Source organism: Lampetra planeri, chromosome 31 (assembly GCF_965212315.1).
Source record: "Lampetra planeri chromosome 31, kcLamPlan1.2.h2, whole genome shotgun sequence".
Classification (NCBI taxonomy): domain Eukaryota; kingdom Metazoa; phylum Chordata; class Hyperoartia; order Petromyzontiformes; family Petromyzontidae; genus Lampetra; species Lampetra planeri.
Window position 1 is genome coordinate 10,548,513 of NC_136137.1, and position 23,717 is coordinate 10,572,229.

General features: G+C 53.5%; 1 protein-coding gene across 1 annotated transcript in view; it reads left to right on the forward strand.

The window, feature by feature from the left end:
* Positions 1 to 11,591, forward strand: part of LOC144729025 (angiotensin-converting enzyme-like) — a 59,262-nt gene extending 47,671 nt beyond the window's left edge. The window contains exons 19-26 of the mRNA XM_078608857.1: positions 2,364 to 2,536; positions 2,937 to 3,160; positions 4,037 to 4,181; positions 4,645 to 4,743; positions 5,748 to 5,870; positions 7,597 to 7,778; positions 9,132 to 9,178; positions 11,574 to 11,591. Of these exons, the coding sequence (XP_078464983.1) occupies positions 2,364 to 2,536; positions 2,937 to 3,160; positions 4,037 to 4,181; positions 4,645 to 4,743; positions 5,748 to 5,870; positions 7,597 to 7,778; positions 9,132 to 9,178; positions 11,574 to 11,591 (1,011 nt within the window). The remainder of the gene's footprint in view (positions 1 to 2,363; positions 2,537 to 2,936; positions 3,161 to 4,036; positions 4,182 to 4,644; positions 4,744 to 5,747; positions 5,871 to 7,596; positions 7,779 to 9,131; positions 9,179 to 11,573) is intronic.
* Positions 11,592 to 23,717: the final 12,126 nt, after the last annotated feature.

The window sequence follows — 23,717 nt, forward strand, 5'->3', positions numbered from 1 at the left end:
CGGGGAGCAAGGGACGACTTTGAACGGGAAGAATGTTATAAATCAAATCAGATATAATGGTCGCCGACGCTCCTGTGTCAATTAAAATCCGCACCTCTACCCCATCAATATGACCGACCACGACCGACGATCCCGCCGACGCTGCAACGACACGATGGGCGAGCTCCGACCACTGACCCGGTTGGAGCGCTCGCCGCATTTCAGAACAATCGGACGCAATGTCCGTCGATTTGCGAGCCCTGTTCGGTTGAGCGCGTGAGTGTGTGTCGGATGTGTGCATGGGCCAAACGTGTGAGGTGCCACGACTCGCCGTATTTCTCTGCTGGAGCTTGGGTGGAGACGGTGCGGCGTCCTGACGAGGTGTCGCCCCGCGCTGACGGGGAGCCCGGCATCCTGAAGCAACGTGGCCTTGAAGGCCACAGTTGTAGCAGCGTGTGAGCGCCCCAGATGGCCTGGGCTGCTCCTGGCGGCTCGGTCCATTCCGAGCCTGTGGTGCCGCCGATCTCCATTCCCCCCGCCGCTCCACCCCGCAGACCTCCTCCGATGGGAGGGTGGTGGCCGCCATGGCATGGCCGGCCACCCCCTTGGCGGCCTTGCGACGCAGGGACCGCAAGCCCCCGTGATGTGGCGCGCGACCAGCAAGGACGACATCTCTGCGTCGTCTTGAGCCAAGACGGCGACGTCCAGCTCATCCGCGAGTAGCAGCAGCTTTTCAGCCACCATAGCGTCCACTCCCTCCTCGTCCATCCGCGGGAAAGCTGCTTTCGCCAGGGCCAGGAGAGCCGTCCGGAAGGCCAGGGGCAATTCGTTGGCGCCCCGATGACGATCGTGGAACAGCTGCCTGCAGTCAGAAGGCGGGCCATAGACAGCTGACAGCAGCTGCAGCGCCAAGTGCAGCGTGGCGCGCTTTTCTTTAGGCGCCGAGGTGAGAGTAGCCAGGGCGTCATTGTCCAGCATCGCCGGCAGCGCGCGTAGTGCTTCGGCGTCCGTCCAGTTCGCCATCTCCTGATGGGCGATGAACCGCCTTTTGAAGCCGCCCCAGTCTCCGTCCGCGCCCACAAATTCTTTGAGAGGCGGCAGTCGCTGCTGTAACGCGACGTCCGTGGCTGCGGATCGCGCTCCGTCGTTCCCAGCAGACGTTACAGTGTGGGCGGGCTGCGAGCATGGCATCGCCGGTCCCTCCGTTGTTGACGCGCTGGCCGGTGTTGATGATGTCACGGCTTGTGCTTGGCCCTCAGCAGTCACCTGACGCGGGCCGGCCCCGCCCTCTGCTCGCACTGTAGTGATGGCGGGAAATTTAACCGCGAGCCGCGTCGGGGTGCGGGAATTGTCGCCGCGCGTCGGCTGCCGTCGTCGTCCCGCGCAGCCCCTCCAGCCCCCAGCCGCGTGATCTCCTCCAACGCGGCGGCCGCAGCGTACAGCAGCTCCGCCAGGCGGGAGTGAGCCAGCTGAAGTCCCTCGGCCGACGCATCCCCCCCTTCCTGTCGTAGCAGCGCGGGTGTACTCGGCCCCGGCTGCTCCGAGCCGACCTCGGCCATCTCTGGTGGCGATTCGGCCGCGGTGTCCTCCATCTCCGACTCCCTGGTACGTGTCGTCCCTCGTGTGTCCATCGTTGAACGTTTACTTCTGACCCCAGATGTAGTAAGTATTCAGGAGGCTTTGACGACGGGGTCGGAGGCACACTTATTTATTAACACCAACTTGTGCACAGTAACGGGTACACACAGTACTTAAGGGGGTATCGTCCCCTTCACTCGGCTAACAGGGAGACACAACATCTAACCCCGCTAACCTAAGCCCAAGTCCTCCACTACGGAGCTAGGGGAGGCTACCTATCCCAGCCCTGGTCAAGCTGGGATCCCGGCACCCTGAGTCTCCAGACCGGCTCTTATAAGAACGTCAGTCTGGGCTCTCGGGGCCACGCCACCGGCTTGCCCTGGTCGGCCCTGACAAGGACAGCGAGCCAGGGGAGCTCCGGGGCCTATTCTAGCTGGTCTTCAGTCTTCGCTGGTTTAAGCTGATACTCGACCTCGAGCCCTCCGGCTCACCACCTTTTATGGTACTCGGCCCCTGGGAGGGGCCCGTGGGGGATGCAGGTGCGGACGTCGGTGTGAGCACCTCCTCTGTGTACGGCCCTAACCACGCCCCTTGTGTTTGTTAGCCATCCGCGCCCATACACAATTACACCTCTACACAGGTATTGTGGTCAATGCAAACATGACTCCTTGTAAAAAAGGTGTCAGTTTTGTTGCCAGATAAAAGGGTAAAAAAACAATTATCATCTTTCCTCAATGGTCGAGTCGTCCAGAAAGAACGGCTGCCTCCCCCTCCCCCCTCACCACCGCTTGGTTCACCGGGTGCAGAATTGGACGCCCCTGCGGATGTTCCAGGAGTCGGACCACTTCTTCCGATCCCTGGGGATGATCCCGATGCCCCCGGAGTTCTGGAATAAGTCGATGCTGGAGAAGCCCGCGGACGGGCGCAAGGTGGTGTGCCACGCCTCCGCCTGGAACTTCCACAACCGCAAGGACTTCAGGTGAGCCGACACAGCCCTGTGCTCGCTGTCATGTCCTCTTCATCCCATGTGACATCCCCTGTGACATCTCCTTTGACATTCCGTCACTTCCCGTGACATCCCTTGTGACATCCCCTGTGACATCTCCTGTGACATTTCATCATTTTTTAGTCACATCCCCTGTGGCGTTCCCTGTGACATCCCCTGTGACATCTCCTGTGACATTCCGACCGTGGCTCTTGATTGCTCTGGGTGACGGAGGGGATTGGAGGAGAGCGGTGGGCCAGGCACCACAGGGACACGGATAACAACAAGTGTGAATCAGGCTCTCAAATCGCGCTTGTTGGTCACCTGCGTGAACGGCCCACGCGGGGGCACGCGACACGCCCGCCACACCCGCGCGTCCTGGCCTGGCGCGCAGGATCAAGCAGTGCACGGTGCAGACGATGGACGACCTGGTGACGGCGCACCACGAGATGGGCCACGTGCAGTACTTCCTGCAGTACAAGGAGCAGCCCGTGCCGTTCCGCGACGGCGCCAACCCGGGCTTCCACGAGGCCATCGGCGACGTCATGGCGCTGTCCGTGGCCACGCCGCGTCACCTTCAGAAGATCGGGCTGCTGGAGCAGGCCGAAGAGAGTTACGGTGAGCGTCAAAGGCCGTCCGTCCGTCCCTCCGCAACCCTTTTGTCAATCCACTGGTGGATGAAGGTCTGCCCTCGCCGCGAGGTGTTGTGGGGGGTCACTTGACCGTACTTCGCCACACCGGTCACTGCGGGTTGGTTTAAGGCCCGGGGGCATAGACGGATAGCTTATAAGTACAGTACAACAGTGGATTTTGCTGCACGACCCCTGCTGGCCGCATAGCCACGCCGATGACAACTGGGCGTGTGATCATGGTCGCTCATCCAAGCGCTGCTCACGATCGACTCTGTTGAGCCTTGGAGATTCGAGGAGAGTGGGGCGCCACGGTGACGAGATGTTAACTGCCTTGACTTGTATACAGGAGATCGTGAGTTCGATCCCGACCCTGACGCCTGCTGTTTGCATGTTCTCCTCGTGGTCTCGTGGATTTTTCTCCGGGCCCTCCTGTTTTTTCCTCGCACATTTAGAATCGACAGCACGCTTTTCGAGTATTTGGCTGCTATAAATATCCACCGCGATTGGTCACTTCGTCGAGTTGTCATTTGTGATAGCCAGGTCGCTTCTGAATAAAAGACATATATTTTTAGGTCAGTAATAAGGAACCATGTGTGCATGAACCACAACACTTGTGGTCAAAATGCAAACAAAAAACACACTCTGGTAATATTGTCCTTGAAACTGATTGGTCCACACCAGAGACGGCTTTCTTTTGAGCCTCGTCTCAATTGGTGCTAGACCAGAGGACGCCAAAAGGCATACAGTTCAGAGCGGGCGCTGGGCGCTCACGGAGCGCGACTCGCGTGACCCCCGTGGCTCGCGGCGATCGACGCGGTGGAGGCCGCTTTTTAAACCGCCATTGCGCTGTGCGCGCGAGCAGAGAGCGACATCAACTTCCTGATGAGCATGGCCCTGGACAAGGTGGCCTTCCTGCCGTTCGGATTCCTCATCGACCAGTGGCGCTGGAAGGTGTTCGACGGACGCGTCTCGCCCGAGCAGTACAACCAGGCGTGGTGGGAGCACAGGTGGGGGGGGGGGGGTGGGGGGAGGCCACGTGCCAGCGCGGGATAGGAGCGCGACGCCGCGTCCCCCGGTCTCGGCTGTCGAGCTGCCGAGGAGCCGATGAGCCGTGCGGCTGTGACGTCGCCGCGCGGGGCAAGATGTGTTCGTGGCGTTCGCGTATTTTCATAAATGCACGAGCACACGTTGGCACTGCAGCCAGACTGAGGCTTCCTCGGGATCGTTCCAGTACGGCATCGATGCCTCTTTGATATAATCGAGCCGTACTACAGCACGAATGGGACTCTTAGAGTTCAGTGCAAATGCCCGACGGATCAAAGAGGCAGTTTCAATCGCGGAATATCTGTACTGAAGCCTGCAGTTCACTTGCAGTAGATCAGCGATCCTTCCATGACGGTGGTGGTGCGGGCAATGTGGTGGCGAGGGCGCCAAGGGCGGCAAGGGTGACTTCGTGGTTTGTGCCGACAGACTGAAGCTGCAGGGCGTGTGTCCACCTGTACCCCGCACGGAAGCCGACTTTGACCCTGGGGCCAAGTTCCACGTGCCATCTTGCGTGCCCTACATCAGGTCACCTTCACATCCACTCACACACACGGACACACACCTGGTCCGCAAGCGGGCTTCATGGAGCGCGAGAAGTAGGGTTAACACACGGATGGTCAGGCCAGTAAAATGCTACTCACATAATTTGGTGCTATTCCAAGTGAGATTTTATACAGTTAAGTGCGTCCGTGTTATCAATACCGCGCTGTGGTGGTATGGGACCATGCGTGTGGCTGTAAAGTCCATCAAGGCATTAATAAGTGTGAACCCGAGGTAGCAAGATGGTTCGGGGGCCCATAATGGCCGTATCAGAGCACTGGGCTGAGACTGCTGAGATCTTCAGTGCGAGCCAGCCACCCATGCCTGAACCGAGTTCCCAGTGAGTTGAATTAATGTTCTCGGTCCAGTTACCAATGATTGCACCAAAACACAAAATTATCATATTAGATTAAACATGTTTAGTTTGATTGACATGGGATGAGCAATCTTGTGGTGGCATTTAAACATTGTGCCTCGAGTGAGGACATGAGGTCGCTTAAATTACTTCCTGAGTAGTTCTGGGATGCACTGCTCGCTGCGAGACGTCCCAATAGATTTTTTTTAGTCTTCCTGACCCTGAAGCCGATAGCAAAAAAAAAACACGAGTGGGAGCGCCGCCCAGGGAGCGAGCGAGTGAGCGAGTGAGCTTCCTGAGAGAGTGTCCCGAGTGAGCGAGCGTCCCGAGCGTTGCGAGCATCCCGAGCGAGTGAGCGAGTGAGAAATTGTTCCGAACGAGTGCCCTGAGCAACGTCCCGAGCGAGCGAGTTAGCGAGTGAGCTTCCTGAGAGAGCGTCCCGAGCGAGCGTTGCGAGCATCCCGAGCGAGTGAGAAATTGTTCAGGGGAACAACGTCCCGAGTGAGCGAGCGAGCGTCCTGAACGAGTGCCCTGAGCCATGTCCCGAGTGAGCGAGCGAGCGTCCGGAGCCAGTGAGCTAGCGGCGTCCCGAGCGAGTGTCCCGATCGAGCGCGTCGCTCTGCCGTGGCTGCAGGTACTTCGTGAGCTACATCCTCCAGTTCCAGATCCACGAGGCGCTGTGCCTCCGCGCGGGGCACACGGGGCCGCTGCACACGTGCGACATCTACGGCTCCACGGAGGCGGGCAGCCTGCTAGCGTGCGTCGTCATTGTCATCATCATCATCATCCCTCACGCCCCACACACACCGCACGCTTCACATTGCTGTCCCGGTCGCCTTGTCTGTTCCCCTCTGCAGTTCACACCGACCTCAAGTGTGAAATAAACCGAGCCCTGTCTCACAGCCCAGTTGGGTGCCACGGTGGCGAGATGTTAACTACCTCGCTTGGTACACAGGAAGTCGTGGGTTTGATCCCAACCCTGACGCCTGTATATTTGGAGTTTGCATGTTCGTCCCGTGGTCGCGTGGGTTTTTCTCTGGGTATTTGGCTGCTATAAAGGTCCACACGATAAGCCACGTTGTTGAGCTATCATTTGTGGCCAGGTCGCTTCTGAAAAATAGCTACATAGCTCAGTGGTGGGCCTTACCTGGTAAAATAAATAGTTTAGTTTAGTTTCAAGGACACCCAGCCCCGTCTCACAGGCCAGTTACTCATATTGAACATTGCCACCCGTCTCCAGAGGCACATGGGCCAGCATGGTGAAGTTCAAATGTGATTTGTAACTTTCATCCTTACCCGTGTATCGATAGTTTCAAAATTAACGTGCAATTTTATTGAGGGACTCTGCGTTGTCTTGGCGTGGTCTGGAACTGTTTTTGCTATTGCTGCCTTGCCCAAGCTTAGGAATTGGTGTAGTATGCAATGTGTACTGATATACTTTATCTGTTTTATTTATTTAGAGTGATTTGCTTACATTTCCTATACTTTGCACTCCCATCGTTGTTTGTATTCTCTGTTTGTTGTAACTTTTTAGCCTGCCCCTACTGGACCGTCTGTGACAAGTTAGCTTCATAGCTCGTCGGATTTCTCAAAGGATAAACAAAGATTCCGATTGTGATGGCCAAACAACCTCTTTGACCGACACAACGTGGAGAGGGAGAGAGAGGAGATAGGCCCTCGTTCAAAAGTGGATCGAGAGGGCTGCGAATTAAAGTTCACACCAACGAACTGTTCGCCGTTGTTGATGAACGGGGAGGGTTTTGTCAACGCCGAATGTGTGGTACACCTCTGGATTAGCACGGTTGGCTACGTACGGTGCGAAAGAAGTTCAACATACATAAATACATAGACTCACACAGAGACCCATAGCCTCACACAGATATCCATAGACTCACACAGAGACCCATAGAGTCACACAGAGACCCATAGACTCACACAGAGACCCATAGACTCACACAGAGATCCATAGTTTGTTGTCCTTCCCCCTCACCTCCGATTCGCACCGTTGGCTACGTACGGTGCGAAAGAAGTTCAACGTACGTGCGTGTGTACGTAAACGACGCCCCATTCCTCCCGGCGAGTCCACGGTTAACGCTGCTCAGCTTAGATCTTCCCACAGAAACAATGGACGGCGCTTGACCGCATCCGCACGAGCAACGAGATACACGAGTGGAAAACAAAAGCCTCTCTTCCTGTGTGCATTCTGTGGCCACAAACACCGGCGCCGTGGAAAATGTAACCTCACACAGAGGCCCCAAAAACAATGTGAAAGGCGGCGCATCAACAACAAAGCAATTTAAAGAGCCAAATCACGTGGAATTGCATCTCCAACTGTTGCTCACCACCGGGGCGTGCTAAATCACCATCGCCGAATTCCTAAGGCGTGAGAACAATTCGGGCCAAGTTGTAAATTCAGAGATAGTTTTGGGGTTATGATTTTTCATCATCACAATTGCGCGTGCGTGCGTCTCCCCCACGTGTAGCGAGGCGATGCGGCTGGGCGCGAGCCGCCCCTGGCAGGACGCCCTGGAGGTGCTCACGGGGAACCGCTCCATGTCCGCGGCCGCCCTCCTGCGCTACTTCGAGCCGCTGCTGCTGTGGCTGCGTCGCCACAACGGGGAGCACGGGGACGTCGTGGGCTGGCCGAGCTACGACTGGCGCCCGTGTGAGTGGTCGCGACAACCCCGCTGCCCCCCCCCCCCCCCCCACCAGGTCCACCGGTCTCCTCGTCGCAGCGATTCTGTCGGCGGTTCCGCCAAGCCCCGACGCGCTTTGCTCGAGCAGCCGTTCTCTATCGGGCGAACGCGGACCCCTGGGGGGGGGGGGGGTACCAACGTGGCAATGTCCCCCCAGGAGGGTACGGGAGGAGATTTATAAATGTGTGAAATTGTGTCGTGCAGGGAGAGTCATTGGTGAATAATTATGTATGAATTTGGCAATGTAAAATAACTGCGATGAAATTTAAATCCATATGGTAACCTAGAACGATATAAAAGACCTTTCTAAACCCACTGACAGTAAACAATGCGGGTTTCCAAGCGAAACCAGTGAGCACAACCTAATTATGTCATATCATGGGACCTTTTTGCCAGTTTCAAAGTATGAAAAATAATAATATATTACTACCTACATGACTTTACCGAAAGAATCAAAGAGTATGGATTCCTGCAGGCACGAAAGCTTCAAATCAAGATATAAAAAAAATAAGAATAGGTTTTACCTTTTCTGGAAATAAAACAGGCTTTTAAGATGTTCAAACACCAAATAAATACCTTTTGCAAATAGCTTTTGGCCCTTTAAAGGACTGATTCGTGACGTTATTCACGTGCAATACGGCTCTTGATATATTGAGTTTTTTTTTTACACCGAATTCGGAAAAAATATGATATTCTTGTTATGATGATAAATAAGAAAAGGGTTTACTTTTTCTGGCAATGAAGCAGTAGTTAAGATGTTAAAATACCACACAGATACCTTTTGCAAGGAATCAAGTCTGCATTAACCACACGTACTTGTGGTGAACATGCAGACAAACATGCTCTGATAATAAATGCATTGTCTTTCAACTGATTGGCCTACACCAGAGAGGGCCTCGTCTCACCAGTGTTAGCCTTTTGTAGCCTCACTACCAGTGTCAGACCAGAGAACAACGCCAAAATGTGAACACTTCAAAGACAATGCCACACGCATCAGAGCATTTATCGCTCTGGGGTTAGCAGCATAATTACGTCACGCATCACAGAGCGTCCGCTGCATGTTTTGCATTCGCTTGCAGTTACGAGCTAGTTTGGATACCTCACAAAACGGAGAATTGGTGAAAATATTGGCGTTCATTATTCATACATTTATTTCTCAGAGCCATGCGAGGTCAGGCAAGGAGGGTGGTGCTCGGGTGAAACAAACGTCAACAAGGTGGGAGGGGGCAGTAGCCAAGTAAAAGGTTGAGAACGACCGCGCTGGAGGACGGCAACGGGGGGCCGGGCACGGAGGCTCACGCGGCGCCGTCGTTGCGTTTCAGACGGCGGCTACGGCGCGGCGCCCGTCTCCACCTTCCTGGGGATGGAGGTGAGCGAGCGAGCGGCCGCGGCGGCGCAGTGGCTGCTGCTGCTGCTGCTCGCGGCAGCGGCGGTGCTCGTCGCCGCCGCCAGCGCCGTCGCCGTCCGCCGCTGGAAGAATCGCGCGCCGGCCTCCCGGCCAGAGAACGCTTCGTGACGTCGCCGAGACGACGCCGCCGCCCTTCGGATACGGCAGCGCCGGTCACCACCACCGCCGCCGCCGGTCACCACCACCACCGCCTCCGACACGCGGCTTGGGAGATCGGCGTCGCGCATGGCGCTCGTTTCGCGTCATCGCACCCCGCCCACCCGCCCGACCTCACGCACCAGGGAGGCAAACGCCATGGCCCCTCGTGGTTTTTGCACGCTACTCAGTGGAATTAAAAGCGTCCGCTGAAAGGAAGTTTTGGGGGGGGGGGGGGTTTCTGACGAGGCGCGTCCACGAGACCGTCGCTCGGACGCGTCAGCCGAGTGGTCTCTTGGAAGCGGCCCGTGACCGCGATGAGCGGAAGCTCCTCTGGACTACGTTGAACTTCATACGCACCATACGTAGCCAACCGTGCTAACCGGGAGGGCGCTCCACCAAGGCGGGCTCGCTCCCTCCGGGCTGACGAGGGACGCCGAGTGACTTGGCGGCGTTCTCACCGGCGTCTGCGTCGTCGTTGGCAGCGTCGTCGCCTCTTTAGAGAGGGCCCCCCCCCCCCTCGGGAGGAGCGTGAAGCCGACTGTTTCAACGTTTTCCGAACGCACGATCGATCGTCGCTAATCATTGCCGCCGACTTTCTTAAATCGCTAAACGTGCTTAACTAAATAATAATTTTCCAACTCATCGCGTAACTTTTGCTGCCGCTGCAGTGATTTAAGGAGATATGTAATTTATTTATACAGAATTAATATTTCTTGAACAGGTGACACAATACAGTTCAGTAGTGGTGGATGCACCTGTAATTACCGTGTAAATTCACTCTTGTCCCCGACTGTAAATTGATTCCCATGATGAATCTGCATGGCGGCCTCCAATCGATGCCATACCAGGCCGCAGGCTTACGATGCGATCAGCACGTGGAACTGGCCACCATGCACATACACGATGCATGCAGTGCACAATTGCTCCCCCACCTTCACGTATTCCATCAGGCCATTTGGCATCAGCAGGGCCGTATTATCCAATAGGCGCAGTAGGGCCTATGAAAACTAAAGGGCCTACGTAAAAAAACACATTTGACCATGTTTTATTTTGTATTATAAAAAAAATGTAACCCAAGATATCTTCTCGAATAAATATATTTATAGAGCAAGGATAGGCACGCAGCGCGCTCCCATCGAATTACGGCAACAGACTAAATAATGAACGCATCAGCAGTAACGATGTCTGTCCAGCGGCAAGACGAAATCTGCGTGAAACAAGCGAGTAACCAGCGGCTGTTGTTCTGATATGGGGGGGGGGGGGGGTGTTTACACAGGAACTTCCTGATATAGTGTTGAGTTTGGTCACGTGATCAGGAAGTAAGGAGTTAAGGGTCTCGAAGCCACGAGGCAAGGCAGGGGTGTCAGCCATTACAAAGAGTACAACATTGAGGCACAATTAGCATCACAGTGAAGACAGGTGCATCTGTTCATTATGGGACTTTAAGAAACATTGTAGGTTCGTTTATGTTCTTATAATACTGGGGATGCTGCTATGTTAGGTAGGATTGCCTTTATAATGCTGTGAAATTGTTTTGATAAATATGAGGCCTAGTTAACAACAAAACCTGCCACTTGCATTATTGTGAATGTTATTTGTAGTTGGATAAGCTGAGCCAGACTTGTACCCATGTAACTTTAATGCGTTCTTGAGAGCAAGGATGAAGAAGTATTTCATCCACAGTCTTTGTTAAGTGCAGCGCTGAACATTTGGGCTGCAGTATGGTGATTATACAAAGTGACATTATTTAACACAGTAGCTTATTCTCTTGTTGTATAGGTATTCAGTGCTAATGAAGGTGCCTGGTCCATCCAGGACCTATTATTGAGATTCATGTTATCTAAGACAATGTTATGATGCTGCAGTATTCATTCATTGTGGAGTGTACTAATTCACAGACACTCGTAAGAGGTACTCTCTTTTCTTCCGGCCTTCACAGCCTTTAGGGGATAACCACCCACCGGGTCGGGACAGCCAACATGCTGCCAGACCCCCAGCTTGAAGGGGGTGAAGATCACGACGGCATGAGGAGTTCCACTCCAGATCGCAGCAGCCCCGACTGTGAGTCGGAGCTCGCCTTACATCCCGCCCAGCGTGGCCAGGATCCGCCCTCGGCCCGCACCTCTCTGGATCCCCCAGATTGCTCCGTGCCTTGCCCGCAGGTGCAACTGGTAGAACGGGCTGTTACCCCTAATTCTATTGTCTACCAATCTCCCAGTGGCACGCGCTCCAGTGACTCATTCCACGCCACTACAATTGTATTGATATTGCAAGTATTAACAGATGCTGTATTTTGTGCTGTGTTTTCCCATCAGGTTTACCTCGTTCTATTCATTAAATACGTTGGAATCGGATGTTCACCCTGGCTCTGAAGGTTTATTGAATGCGAGGTTAACTACTCGGATAGTGGTGTAATGCAGCGCATAGCGAGGCCGAGACAGATGTAGTGGTAACATGGAGGCAGCAGTAGCAACTGCAGAAAGCTATCAGCGAAGGCCTACGAAACAGAAGTGCCTGGGGTCCTTCAAAAACCTTAATCCGGCCCTGGCCATCGGTGTCAACATTTTCCCACGAATGTGCCGTGCTTCAGACGGGTATAGTCCACACACAAGGTATGCTTGTTGGCGTTCTGCACTTGGAGTGTGCTGGATGTCGCGTTCACTCTCCACTTTGGTGACGCAGTGCCGTGTAATAATAATAATTTACATGTATAAAGCACCCTTAGACATTTACAGAAATCTGCGCACGATCAACTCTAGAACTTCACGGAATAGATGAGCTTATCCGGCCTTCACGGTTTGAAGCCTGTGAACGAGCGTGTTGATGAGCGTGAAGCGATTCCTAACATTTGGGGTTTTTTTGTTGCCAAAATTTGCATTGTCTTTCACATTCAAATAAACATATCACTGAAAAAATACATTTGAAAAAAAAAACTAAATATGTGGACGTACGTCCCAGGAGCTCGTCCAGCAAGGAGATGGAGCCATGAAATCTGTTGAGTTTTGCGTCGCAAGATCGTCAGAGGCGGCTTGGGAAAGCGTTGATCCAGCAGTGGATTGATCATGGCTGTTTAAGATGAGGAGTTCTCTGACATGTATATTGTTCCTCATGCCAGTTATTGAACCCATAACCTTCCCGTTTCAATTAAAAGTCCTTTGGTGTCCTCAGCACTCACTCTCCCACGCACTCTGCACCCATTCTACACAATGCACGGCACATTTTGAGTCAACTATAGATTTTTTTTGTTCAGTAAAAAAAAGATAAAACTGTACATGAATTAATAATACCGTTTGGAATGTTTCATTGGGAAAAAAATCGTTCCTTACAGGCGGATGAGCCCATAAAAACGCAATTCGATGCTATCTTGTCACTCCCGATCCGTACGTGGATGAGTTAATATCTCCAATCGGATTGTGTTTTTAAGCTTCACAGGAATCAGATCGGATCGGTGGCGAGATGTTAACTACCTCACTAGGTATACAGGAGGTTGTGGGGTTGATCCCGAACCTGACGCCTGTGTGTTTGGAGTTTGCATTTTCTCCCCGTGGATTTTTCTTCGCTTCCTCCGGTTCCCCCCCTCCCCCTCCATATGTCGACAACACCACGCGTTTGGAGTATTTTGCTACTTTAACATTTCCACGCAAGGTAGTTTGCAGAGTATTCTTGGTTCTTTCGGTAAAGTCACGTAGAATGGAAATAATAAAATAATAAAAATAAACCAATAAAATAATTCTCACGACGTTTCGGCCACAACGCAAGCAGCCGTCCTCAGGTGAAGAACAGGTCTGTCGAGAAGACAGAGTCTGAATGACACACCCCAGGCTTGGAGCGTCTATTTAAGCTGGGAGGGAGGTGGAAGAGCGTCTTGACAAAATAATTTACATACCAATAGGAATTTTAGCATATTCATGAAAAATGCAGATATGCGATTAATACTACTTGTGAAATGCGTAGGACAGGGGTCCTCAAACTACGGCCCGCGGGCCACATGCGGCCCGCCGAGGACATTTATCCGGCCCATGGTCAATAATTGGGCTGCGCTTATGAGCACTAATTGGGCTGCGCTGGTGAGCACTAATTGGGCTGCGCTGGTGAGCACTCATTGGGCTGCGGTGGTGGGCACTGATTGGGCTGCGGTGGCGAGCACTGATTTGGCTGCGCTGGTGAGCACTGATTGAGCTGCGGCGGTAGGCACTGATTGAGCTGCGGCGGTGGGCACTCATTGGGCTGCGCTGGTGAATGGTTCAATGGGCCAATTGACTGGACTTGCCCCCCAGGCCTAAGGCTGCCAGCCCTCCCCTGGCTGCGCTTGACTGGCTCTCCCTCCCTCAGCTCCCTCACTTGCCCCTCGACTCCTCTCCCAGTGATATTCCTGTGTGCTGGGGATGTACTGCGATCTGTGAACAAAACTGCAGGTGTAATTAACTTTTTAATGGCACCCGCACCAGTGTGAGCCTGGGGTAAAAGCGGAGTTCCCCCAATCAGACTGCATTGATGGGCAGTGCAGTCTGTATGTCTCTGTGTGGGCAAAGTTATTGCTGGTATATTGTTTTTGTAGCGCTGTATATATATTGGTATTTTACTAATAGCAAGTTTGACTCCCTAGGAAACAATGATGTCAAGAAAGAGAAAAATTGACTCGGAGTGTAGGATATTCAAAGAACAGTGGACTTATGATTACTTTTTCATGCAGTACAAGGAAAGAGCTGTGTGTCTGATATGCCAGAATATAGTGTCTGTGTTCAAAGAATACAATTTACGTCGACACTATGAAACTCAACATAAAGATAAATGATTGTTTGGTCGGAGAAGTGAGAAAAGATAAAATATTAAAACTGAAAAATACATTAACAACTCAGCAAAATACTTTTGTGAAGCAGAAGCAGCTAAATATTTCATCACTGCGAGCAAGTTTTCAAGTTGCCAAGCTAATAGCGTGCACTGGCAGACCATTCGTGGAGGAAGAATTTGTTAAAGAATGCCTTCTTTCTGTTGCCAAAGAGATGTGTCCAGAGAAGGCCGATTTATTTAGTACAGTGAGTCTTTCAGGACCTACAATTACACGGAGGATTGAAGAAATGGGAGACAATTTGCATCAGCATTTGCAAAACTCCACAAAAAAACTTTCCTATTTTTCCTTGGCACTCGACGAAATCAATGATGTTCGTGATTCTGCACAACTTATAATTTTTATTCGTGGGACGAATGACTATTTTGAAGTCACAGAAGAGCTTGCTGCACTGCAAAACATCAAAGGAACAACTACAGGAGAGGATATCTATGAAAAAGTTTGCCAAACTGTGAATGGTTTGGAGCTGAACTGGGCTAAACTAGCCAGTGTGACAACTGATGGTGCTCCTAGCATGGTGGGGTCTAAGAAAGGAGTCATTGCTCGCATTAACCAAGAGATGGACAAACATAACCATTCTCATCCAATAGCCATACACTGCCTCATCCACCAACAAGCGCTGTGTAGTAAATCACTGAAGTGGGACTCTGTTATGAAAATTGTGGAATCTTGTGTTAACTTCATTAGAGCTCATGCACTAAACCACAGACAATTTCAGGAATTTCTGTCTGAACTAAATGTTGACTATGAAGATGTTCTGTACCACACAGAAGTCCGTTGGCTGAGTCGAGGTAGAGTTTTGAAACGTTTCTATGACTTACTTCCACAGATTACAGCTTTTCTGCTTTCAAAAAACAAAGAAGTACCAGAGCTCAATGATGCAGAATGGAAATGGCACCTTGCCTTTCTGACAGATGTAACAGAGCTACTCAACAGTTTCAATGTGCAACTTCAAGGAAAGGGGAAGCTCATCTGTGATATGCAATCACATGTCAAAGCATTTGAAGTAAAATTAGGCCTCCTCATCAAACAAGTTAAGGAGGAAAACTTCTGCCATCTCCCCACAACTCAAAATCTGTTAGCGGAAAAACCATTGGTTGCAATTCCCAAACAAAACATGTGTGGATTCACTGGAAAAATTGCAAAAGGAGTTCCAATTTAGATTTAAAGAGCTTCATCTCCATGAACAGGACATACAGCTTTTCCGTAACCCATTTTCTATTGACATTGAAAATGTGGATACAATTTACCAAATGGAACTGGCTGAACTGCAGAATTGTGACTCTGAAAGACGCATTCAAGTCAAGCAGCCTTCATAATTTCTATGCATCTCTCCCCTCTGAGACATATCCTCATCTCAGGAACCATGCACTCAAAATGGCAACCATCTTTGGCAGCACTTATGTCTGTGAACAGACGTTTTCCAGAATGAAACATTTGAAATCTCCAACCAGATCTAGACTAACGGATGCACACTTGCATCACTTGTTACGACTAGCAGTGACAAATATGGAACCGGACATTGACCATCTCATTAGCCAAAAGCAGGCCCATAGTTCCCATTGAAATACTGGCAAGTTTGTTGATTTAACTTTACTTGTCCTTCATTTTAAATATTGTATTTGTTCCCGTTTTGTTTCTTCACTTCAAAATAAGATATATGCAGTGTGCATAGGAATTTGTTCATAGTTTTTTTTTAACTATAGTCCGGCCCTCCAACGGTCTGAGGGACAGTGAACTGGCCCCCTGTTTAAAAAGTTTGAGGACCCCTGGCGTAGGAGGTTTGGCGGGGGGTTTAAAATCATGTTTTGCCCGTGCATTATGCAGGAATAGCAGCATCAAAGGGAGGGGATAGGGGGAAGCATTAATAAAGGGAAGGAATGTTAATAGTATGTAGCTGTAAATCGAAATTTAGTTTGTAGAGCTTTCATTTGTGATGGCCATAAAATAGCTACATAGCTCAGTGGCCTTACCTGGTAAAATAGTAAATAAAACAGCAATGTATATATTCTTGGTTCTTTCGGTAAAGTCACGTAGAAGGGAATCATTACATTTTCTTGCTTTTGTTTTCACACCTGATGATGATTGCTTGTGTTGCAGTCGAAACGTCGTGAGAATTGTAGTGTTTCATATTTTTATTATTTTATTGTTTCCCTTCTACGTGACTTTACCGAAAGAACCAAGAATATGAATCCCTCCAGTCACGAAAGCTTTAAATAAAAAAATAGCAACGGTTACGCCCTGCCCCTACGAAGTCTACTGAACGCGTGCCAGGGGGGTTCTCAGCGTTTCCCCGACGTGGCCTTTGATGCATCCATCATTCACTCCGTTGATATCGTTGATATCTCCTCTGAACGTCCTAATGCAGCGGACAGGCGTGCCAGCCCTGGGCAGTCTACCTCCACTTACCTGCTGCCCGGAGATTCAAGATAATGGCTCTTGAGTTGGCAAGACGCAGCACGGAGAGACGACGCCTTGAGCGGGCAGCGCACGGCTCGGAGAGACCGCGACATTTCACTCACCACCACCCCCCCTCGCTCACCACCACCCCCCCTCGCTCACCACCACCCCCCCCTCGCTCACCACCACCCCCCCTCGCTCACCACCACCCCCCCTCGCTCACCACCACCCCCCCTCGCTCACCACCACCCGCCCTCGCTCACCACCACCCGCCCTCGCTCACCACCACCCCCCCTCGCTCACCACCACCCCCCTCGCTCACCACCACCCCCCCTCGCTCACCACCACCCCCCCTCGCTCACCACCACCCCCCCCTCGCTCACCACCACCCCCCCTCGCTCACCACCACCCCCCCCTCGCTCACCACCACCCGCCCTCGCTCACCACCACCCCCACTCGCTCACCACCACCCCCCCTCGCTCACCACCACCCCCCCTCGCTCACCACCACCCGCCCTCGCTCACCACCACCCCCACTCGCTCACCACCACCCCCCCTCGCTCACCACCACCCGCCCTCGCTCACCACCACCCGCCCTCGCTCACCACCACCCCCCCCTCGCTCACCACCACCCCCCCTCGCTCACCACCACCCCCCCTCGCTCACCACCACCCCCCCTCGCTCACCACCACCCGCCCTCGCTCACCACCACCCCCCCTCGCTCACCACCACCCCCCCCTCGCTCACCACCACCCCCCCTCGCTCACCACCACCCGCCCTCGCTCACCACCACCCCCACTCGCTCACCACCACCCCCCCTCGCTCACCACCACCCGCCCTCGCTCACCACCACCCCCCCTCGCTCACCACCACCCCCCCTCGCTCACCACCACCCCCCCTCGCTCACCACCACCCGCCCTCGCTCACCACCACCCCCCCCTCGCTCACCACCACCCCCCCTCGCTCACCACCACCCCCCCTCGCTCACCACCACCCCCCTCGCTCACCACCACCCCCGCTCGCTCACCACCACCCCCCTCGCTCACCACCACCCCCCCTCGCTCACCACCACCCCCGCTCGCTCACCACCACCCCCCTCGCTCACCACCACCCCCCCACGCTCAACCCCCACCCCCCCTCGCTCACCACCACCCCCCCTCGCTCACCACCACCCCCCCTCGCTCACCACCACCCCCCCTCGCTCACCACCACCCCCCCCCGCTCACCACCACCCCCCTCGCTCACCACCACCCCCCCTCGCTCACCACCACCCCCCTCGCTCACCACCACCCCCCCTCGCTCACCACCACCCCCCCTTGCTCACCACCACCCGCCCCCGCTCACCACCACCCCCCTCGCTCACCACCACCCCCCCTCGCTCACCACCACCCCCCCTCGCTCACCACCACCCCCCCTCGCTCACCACTCCCCTCGCTCACCACCACCCCCCCTCGCTCATCACCACCCCCCCTCGCTCACCACACCCCCTCCCTCACCTCACCACACCCCCCCCTTCGCTCACCCCCCCTCGCTCACCACACCCTCCCCTCGCTCACCACACACCCCCCCTCGCTCACCACACCCCCCCTTCGCTCACCCCCCCCTCGCTCACCACACCCTCCCCTCGCTCACCACACACCCCCCCAGCTCACCCCCCCCCCCCTCGCTCGCCACACCACACCACACCCCCCTCACTCACCCCCCCTCGCTCACCACCACACCCCCTCGCTCACCACACCCCCCCCAGCTCACTCCCCCCTCGCTCACCCCCCCCCCCCCTCCCTCGCTCACCACACCCCCCTCACTCACCACACCCCCCCCGCTCACCACCACCGCCCTCGCTCGGCGCACTGCACACCGCTCCACCTCACCCGTCTCACGCCACGCGATCCGCCCGGGTTCGGTGTCCAACTCGTGACGCGGGCTCCCCGCAGTGCCACGTGGAGGCGCGAGAGGGCGCCCCGCGCTCTCAGTGGCCAAGACCGTGGGGGGAGCAAACGGCGTTGGGGTATGGGGGAGACGGGAATTCACAGGGGGTGTGGGACTGTGGGAGCTCTATGTTGAACTTCTTTCGCACCGTACGTAGCCAACCGTGCTAAAGGGCCGTCCATAAATGACGTCACGCACCTGGGGGGGCGGGGTCAGACATTTGTGACGATGTGTGACGAGGGGGTTGAGAAATGTGACGTCACATCAAAATGCGCAACTTTAAATAAATATAGACAACACGTTCTACTTAATTAAATATACTTTTTAATAAATGTTTCCTCCTATAACATCAGAGTGCAGCGCCACATTAAATACGCACTACAATGACAATAGTTGAAAGCGATATGAAGCATGTTTAAAAAAACAATTGGGGGGGGGGGGGGCAGAGATTTGTGACGTCATATTTGAGGGGGGGTCTGACTGGGGGGGGGGTCAAAAATCGTCCAAAATCGCGTGACGTCATTTATGAATGGCCCCTAATCGCTATGGAGCATTGGGCGGTTTACCAGGTGAGGCCACACTGAGCTGTATAACTCTTTTTTTCAGAAGAGACCGGGCCACAAATGATAGCTCAATGAAGTGGCTTGTCAGCGTGTAGATTTTTTTAGAGCGGTAACGCGAACACTGGGAGAATGCGCAAATTCCCAACGTTCAGCAGGCATCAGGGTGTCGGGATCGAACCCACGACCTCCTGTATACCAGGCGAGGTAGTTAACATCTCCAAGCCACCGTGGGTCTGGAGAGAGGCGGGGGTCACAGCGCGAGGGGGGTGGGGGGAGACAGCCTCAGGGTCGGAACTCGCTATGATTCCAAAGTCCCTGAGCGCGCTCGATCTCGTCCGATCTCGGAAGCAAAGCGGCCTCGAGCCTGCGTTAGGACTTCGCCAGGAGACGGTCTGGGAGTACATGCAGATGGTGGTACGGTACTGGGATTCCTGACCCCATTTGTGCCGAGCTTTTTGGGTGCCACAACCCTCGCATGAAGCCAAAACGGTCGGAAATTGAGAAAAGACGTCCCAAGGCAGGAGCCAAGGGCTCGTCCATGATCTCGACTCCCACGGCAGCGGTGTGGCAGTCAATAAAAATAAAAAACGAAGTGTATCGTTGTTGTGGCGTTTTAGTTGGCATTATACAGGAGGCCGTGGGTTCGATCCCGACCCTGACGCCTGCTGTGTATTTGGAGTTTCAGTTTCTCTCTCTCCTCGTGGTCGCGTGGATGTTTCTCCGGGTCCTCTGGGTTTTCCCTCCACATTTAGAAACAACATCACGCGTTCAGAGTATTTGGCTGCTATAACATTTTCACGTGATAAGCCACACCGTCGAGATATAATTTGTGGCCAGGTCACTTCTGAAACAAAGCTACATGGCTCAGTGTGCCTTACCTGGTAAAATAAAAAATAGCAGCATGTGTAGTTTCATTTCGACAAAACGTATTCTCGGTGATTGCTGCTCCGCTGGTTCAGGCGGGGCAAGACAAGGTCAGGGCCGGCGCCAGGCTGGTGCTGGTTGGGACCTTGCATCACCAAGGTCCATCTCCTCTCGGATTGGGTAGGGCTTCGATGACAGTGGCCAGCCAAGGGCTCCGAGTCCCAGTCGACATCGCAGGCGATGCAACTCGCCTCGATTCTGCTCGGCAAATCCCGAGCAAGTGAGCAACTTTGCCACTCTGCTCGCTGGCAACGCGACTACAACTCGAACCTTGCCATCGTTTGGAAAGGGGCTGTCCATAAATGACGTCACGCGATTTTGGACGATTTTTGACTCCCCCCCCCCCTTCGTCACACGGCGTCACAAAAAGTCAGACCCCCCCCCTCAAATATGACGTCACAAAGCTCTGCCCCCCCCCAAAAACAATATTTCCATTTTGAAAATAAAACAAATCGCTTTAAACTATTGTCATTGTAGTGCGTATTTAATGTGGCGCTGTACTCTGATGTTGTAGGAGAAAACATTTATTAAAAAGTCTATTTAATTAAGTAGAACGTGTTGTCTATATGTATTTAAAGTTGCGCATTTTGATGTGACGTCACATTTCTCACCCCCCCCCCTCGTCACACATCGTCACAAATGTCTGACACCCCCCCCCCCACCCTAGATGCGTGAAAGATAAAATTGGGAGCGCACTTCACGCAGAAGATCCTTTAGGTTTGATCTTTCACGAAGCTCGCGGTCCACCCTACATCGCACGCACCCACTGCACCCACCGTGGCAGACACGGCTGCTGTGGTCCCCGGAACAGACCGTACAACGCATGGCGACGCCAATGCTCGATCCACACATACGAGGGAGACATCGCAGCGACGAAACCGCTACTCCGCAAGCTCCTGACGCGGTCATCTGTGCCTCGCGACCGCCTGAATGTGAAATAACAGTCGTTGGCTCTTCATCTGCATCGGCAGCCGCCGCACGAACAGAGAAAACGTAGAAGCTGCACCGGGGGACACGATCAAGCAAAGCGAATTTCGCAATCGGGCACGCGCGCGTGAGAGTATGACGATGTCAGGGACGTGATTCATTGTTGCAGATTTTTAGGTTTGAGACCAAAATTAGGTGGACTGACTTTGCTCTTTCGGGAAAAACGGCCCCTTAATTCTGAATGGAATTATATAATTACCAGCGAAACGTCACGGTACTAAAATTGTAAATGTTGTGGATTTGCTCTCCAACACACCGGTGGCCTGAAGTAGTACACCACACTATACACTACACTATACACTACACACAACACTATACACTACACTATACACTACACTATACACTACAGTATACACTACACATAACACTATACACTACACTATACACTACAGTATACACTACACACAACACTATACACAACAATATACACTACACTATACACTACACTATACACAACAATATACACTATACACTACACTACACACAACACTATACACTACACTATACACTACACTATACACTACAGTATACACTACACACAACACTATACACTACACTATACACTACACTATACACTACAGTATACACTACACTATACACTACACACAACACTATACACTACACTATACACTATACTATATACTACACACAACACTATACACTACACTATACACGACAGTATACACTACACTCCATCATCATCATACACTACACTATACACTACACTAGACACTACACACTACACTATACACTATACTATACACTGCACTACACACTATACTAGTGTAATGAACGACTGGACCACGATGTCTGTCCCAGTGTCCTTTATTATTCGGTTCGTGCTGTACACCCACACGGCTGTCTTTACTCTGTAGCTTCTCCACGGTGCTGACTCCAATGTCGGCCCGATCCACAACAGCAGCTCCGCTGCTGTTTCTCTCACACAGCCCCCCTTGGCTGTACTCTCTCTGCTCTTCTCCCTCCGCAGCTCTCACAGCTTCTTGCCCTCTCTCTCTCTCTCCGCAGCTCCTCCTGGCAGCCACACCGCTGCCTCTAACAAGCAGCCCCCTCTCTCTCTCTCTCCGCAGCTCCTCCTGGCAGCCACACCGCTGCCTCTAACACGCAGCCCTCCTGGCTGTCTCCTCCCCAGCTGCACACCACTCCGCAGCTTCCTCTTATCTTCGGGGTTGGCTCCCGATCGCCGTCGGCGCCCCCCCTCTCCACACTTGCCCGCGTGGCCTCACTCTTTTCCGCTCGCACCCCGACTACCTTCCCCTTCCGGTTTACCCGCTTAAAGCCCCGAACCTTACCCCCACGTCACATGACTCCACCCCCCGTGACGTCACCTCCGGAAGGTCGCTTACGCCCGCATTACACCACCCTCCCCCGTAGAAAAATCCCAGCCGACCTCGGCTGACCAATAGCCAATCGTAATGCGGCGAACCGAGCTTCCCCCCCTAAAGGACACTAAGCATATAATGTAACAGCAAGAACAACAACAACGCAATCAACATCAACGATCGTACAAAAGCATGCAATAAATACAACTGTAAGAAGAAAATAACAAGACAGCAACAATCAACGAAACGTAAGCGATTTGGAACGTGTGCGGGTCGCCGGCCCGTCCCGGACGGTCGGCGGCCCACTCGCAGAACGGGAACGCGATGAAAGTCGAGGAACGACAGGGGGTAATCCCCCTCTCGCAGCTGGAAGTCCACCGCCGTCCCGTGTCTCTAAAGAGTTAGTCTTGGGCTCGTCCTGTGACCGTGCCCGCAGCTGGGTCGGAAGGGCTGCAGGGCTCGAAGGTTCCGCAGACCTGGCAGGCGTCCTCCGAGCAGGGCCCCTCGTCCCCCGCAATGTCACGGCCGGCCTGTCTGGAACAGGTACGACAGGCGCTCTAGCAAAATCAATGGACGCAGGCAGGGGAGAGTCAGCAGCAACAGACCCCGGCAAGGCAACATTGGGGGATGACGCATCATGTAAGGGAGCAACATATGGTTTCAAGCGCGACGTATGCACAACCCAGCGACGAGACCCAATCTGGACGCGTGCTGGCTGTGGGTTGGGAACCGCAATGAGGCGTACGGGACCATGCCAGGGTTTGTGCAATTTCGGCGAGGTCCCCGGACGTACCTGTGGACAATGAAGCCAGGCTAGGTCCCCAACCTTCCAAGGGCACTCCCCCTCAGACCGTCGCGCATATCGCTCGTTCCGGGCCTGGGCTTTGGCCGTAGCCACGCGGGCATTCTCCCGCGCCTCCGTGACTCGGCGAACCGTGTCCTGAATGTATTCAGGAAGTGGTTTCCGAGGTCCCTTCACCCCAGTTCCCAATTGCACATCCACCGGCGGCACGTTTTCCCGACCATACATAAGGTAAAACGGCGAATATCCCGTAGCCGCATGAGGCGTCATCCTGTACGCCGAAAGCACCCCGGGGATGTGCAGATCCCAATCTGATTGTTGTTCACTCACGGTATGGCAAAGCATGGCAGACAATGTCCTGTTCAGTCGTTCAACCATACCATCCGTCTGCGGATGGTATGGGGATGTCCGTACTTTCTTAGTCCCAAGGCCCGCGCACACTTCCGCCAATAATTTAGAAGAGAAATTCCTGCCCTGGTCCGTGAGGAGTCTCTCAGGCGCCCCCTTATCCATAATATACCCAAACAAAAAGGCGTCGGTAATGGCCGCGGCCGACTGATCAGGCAACG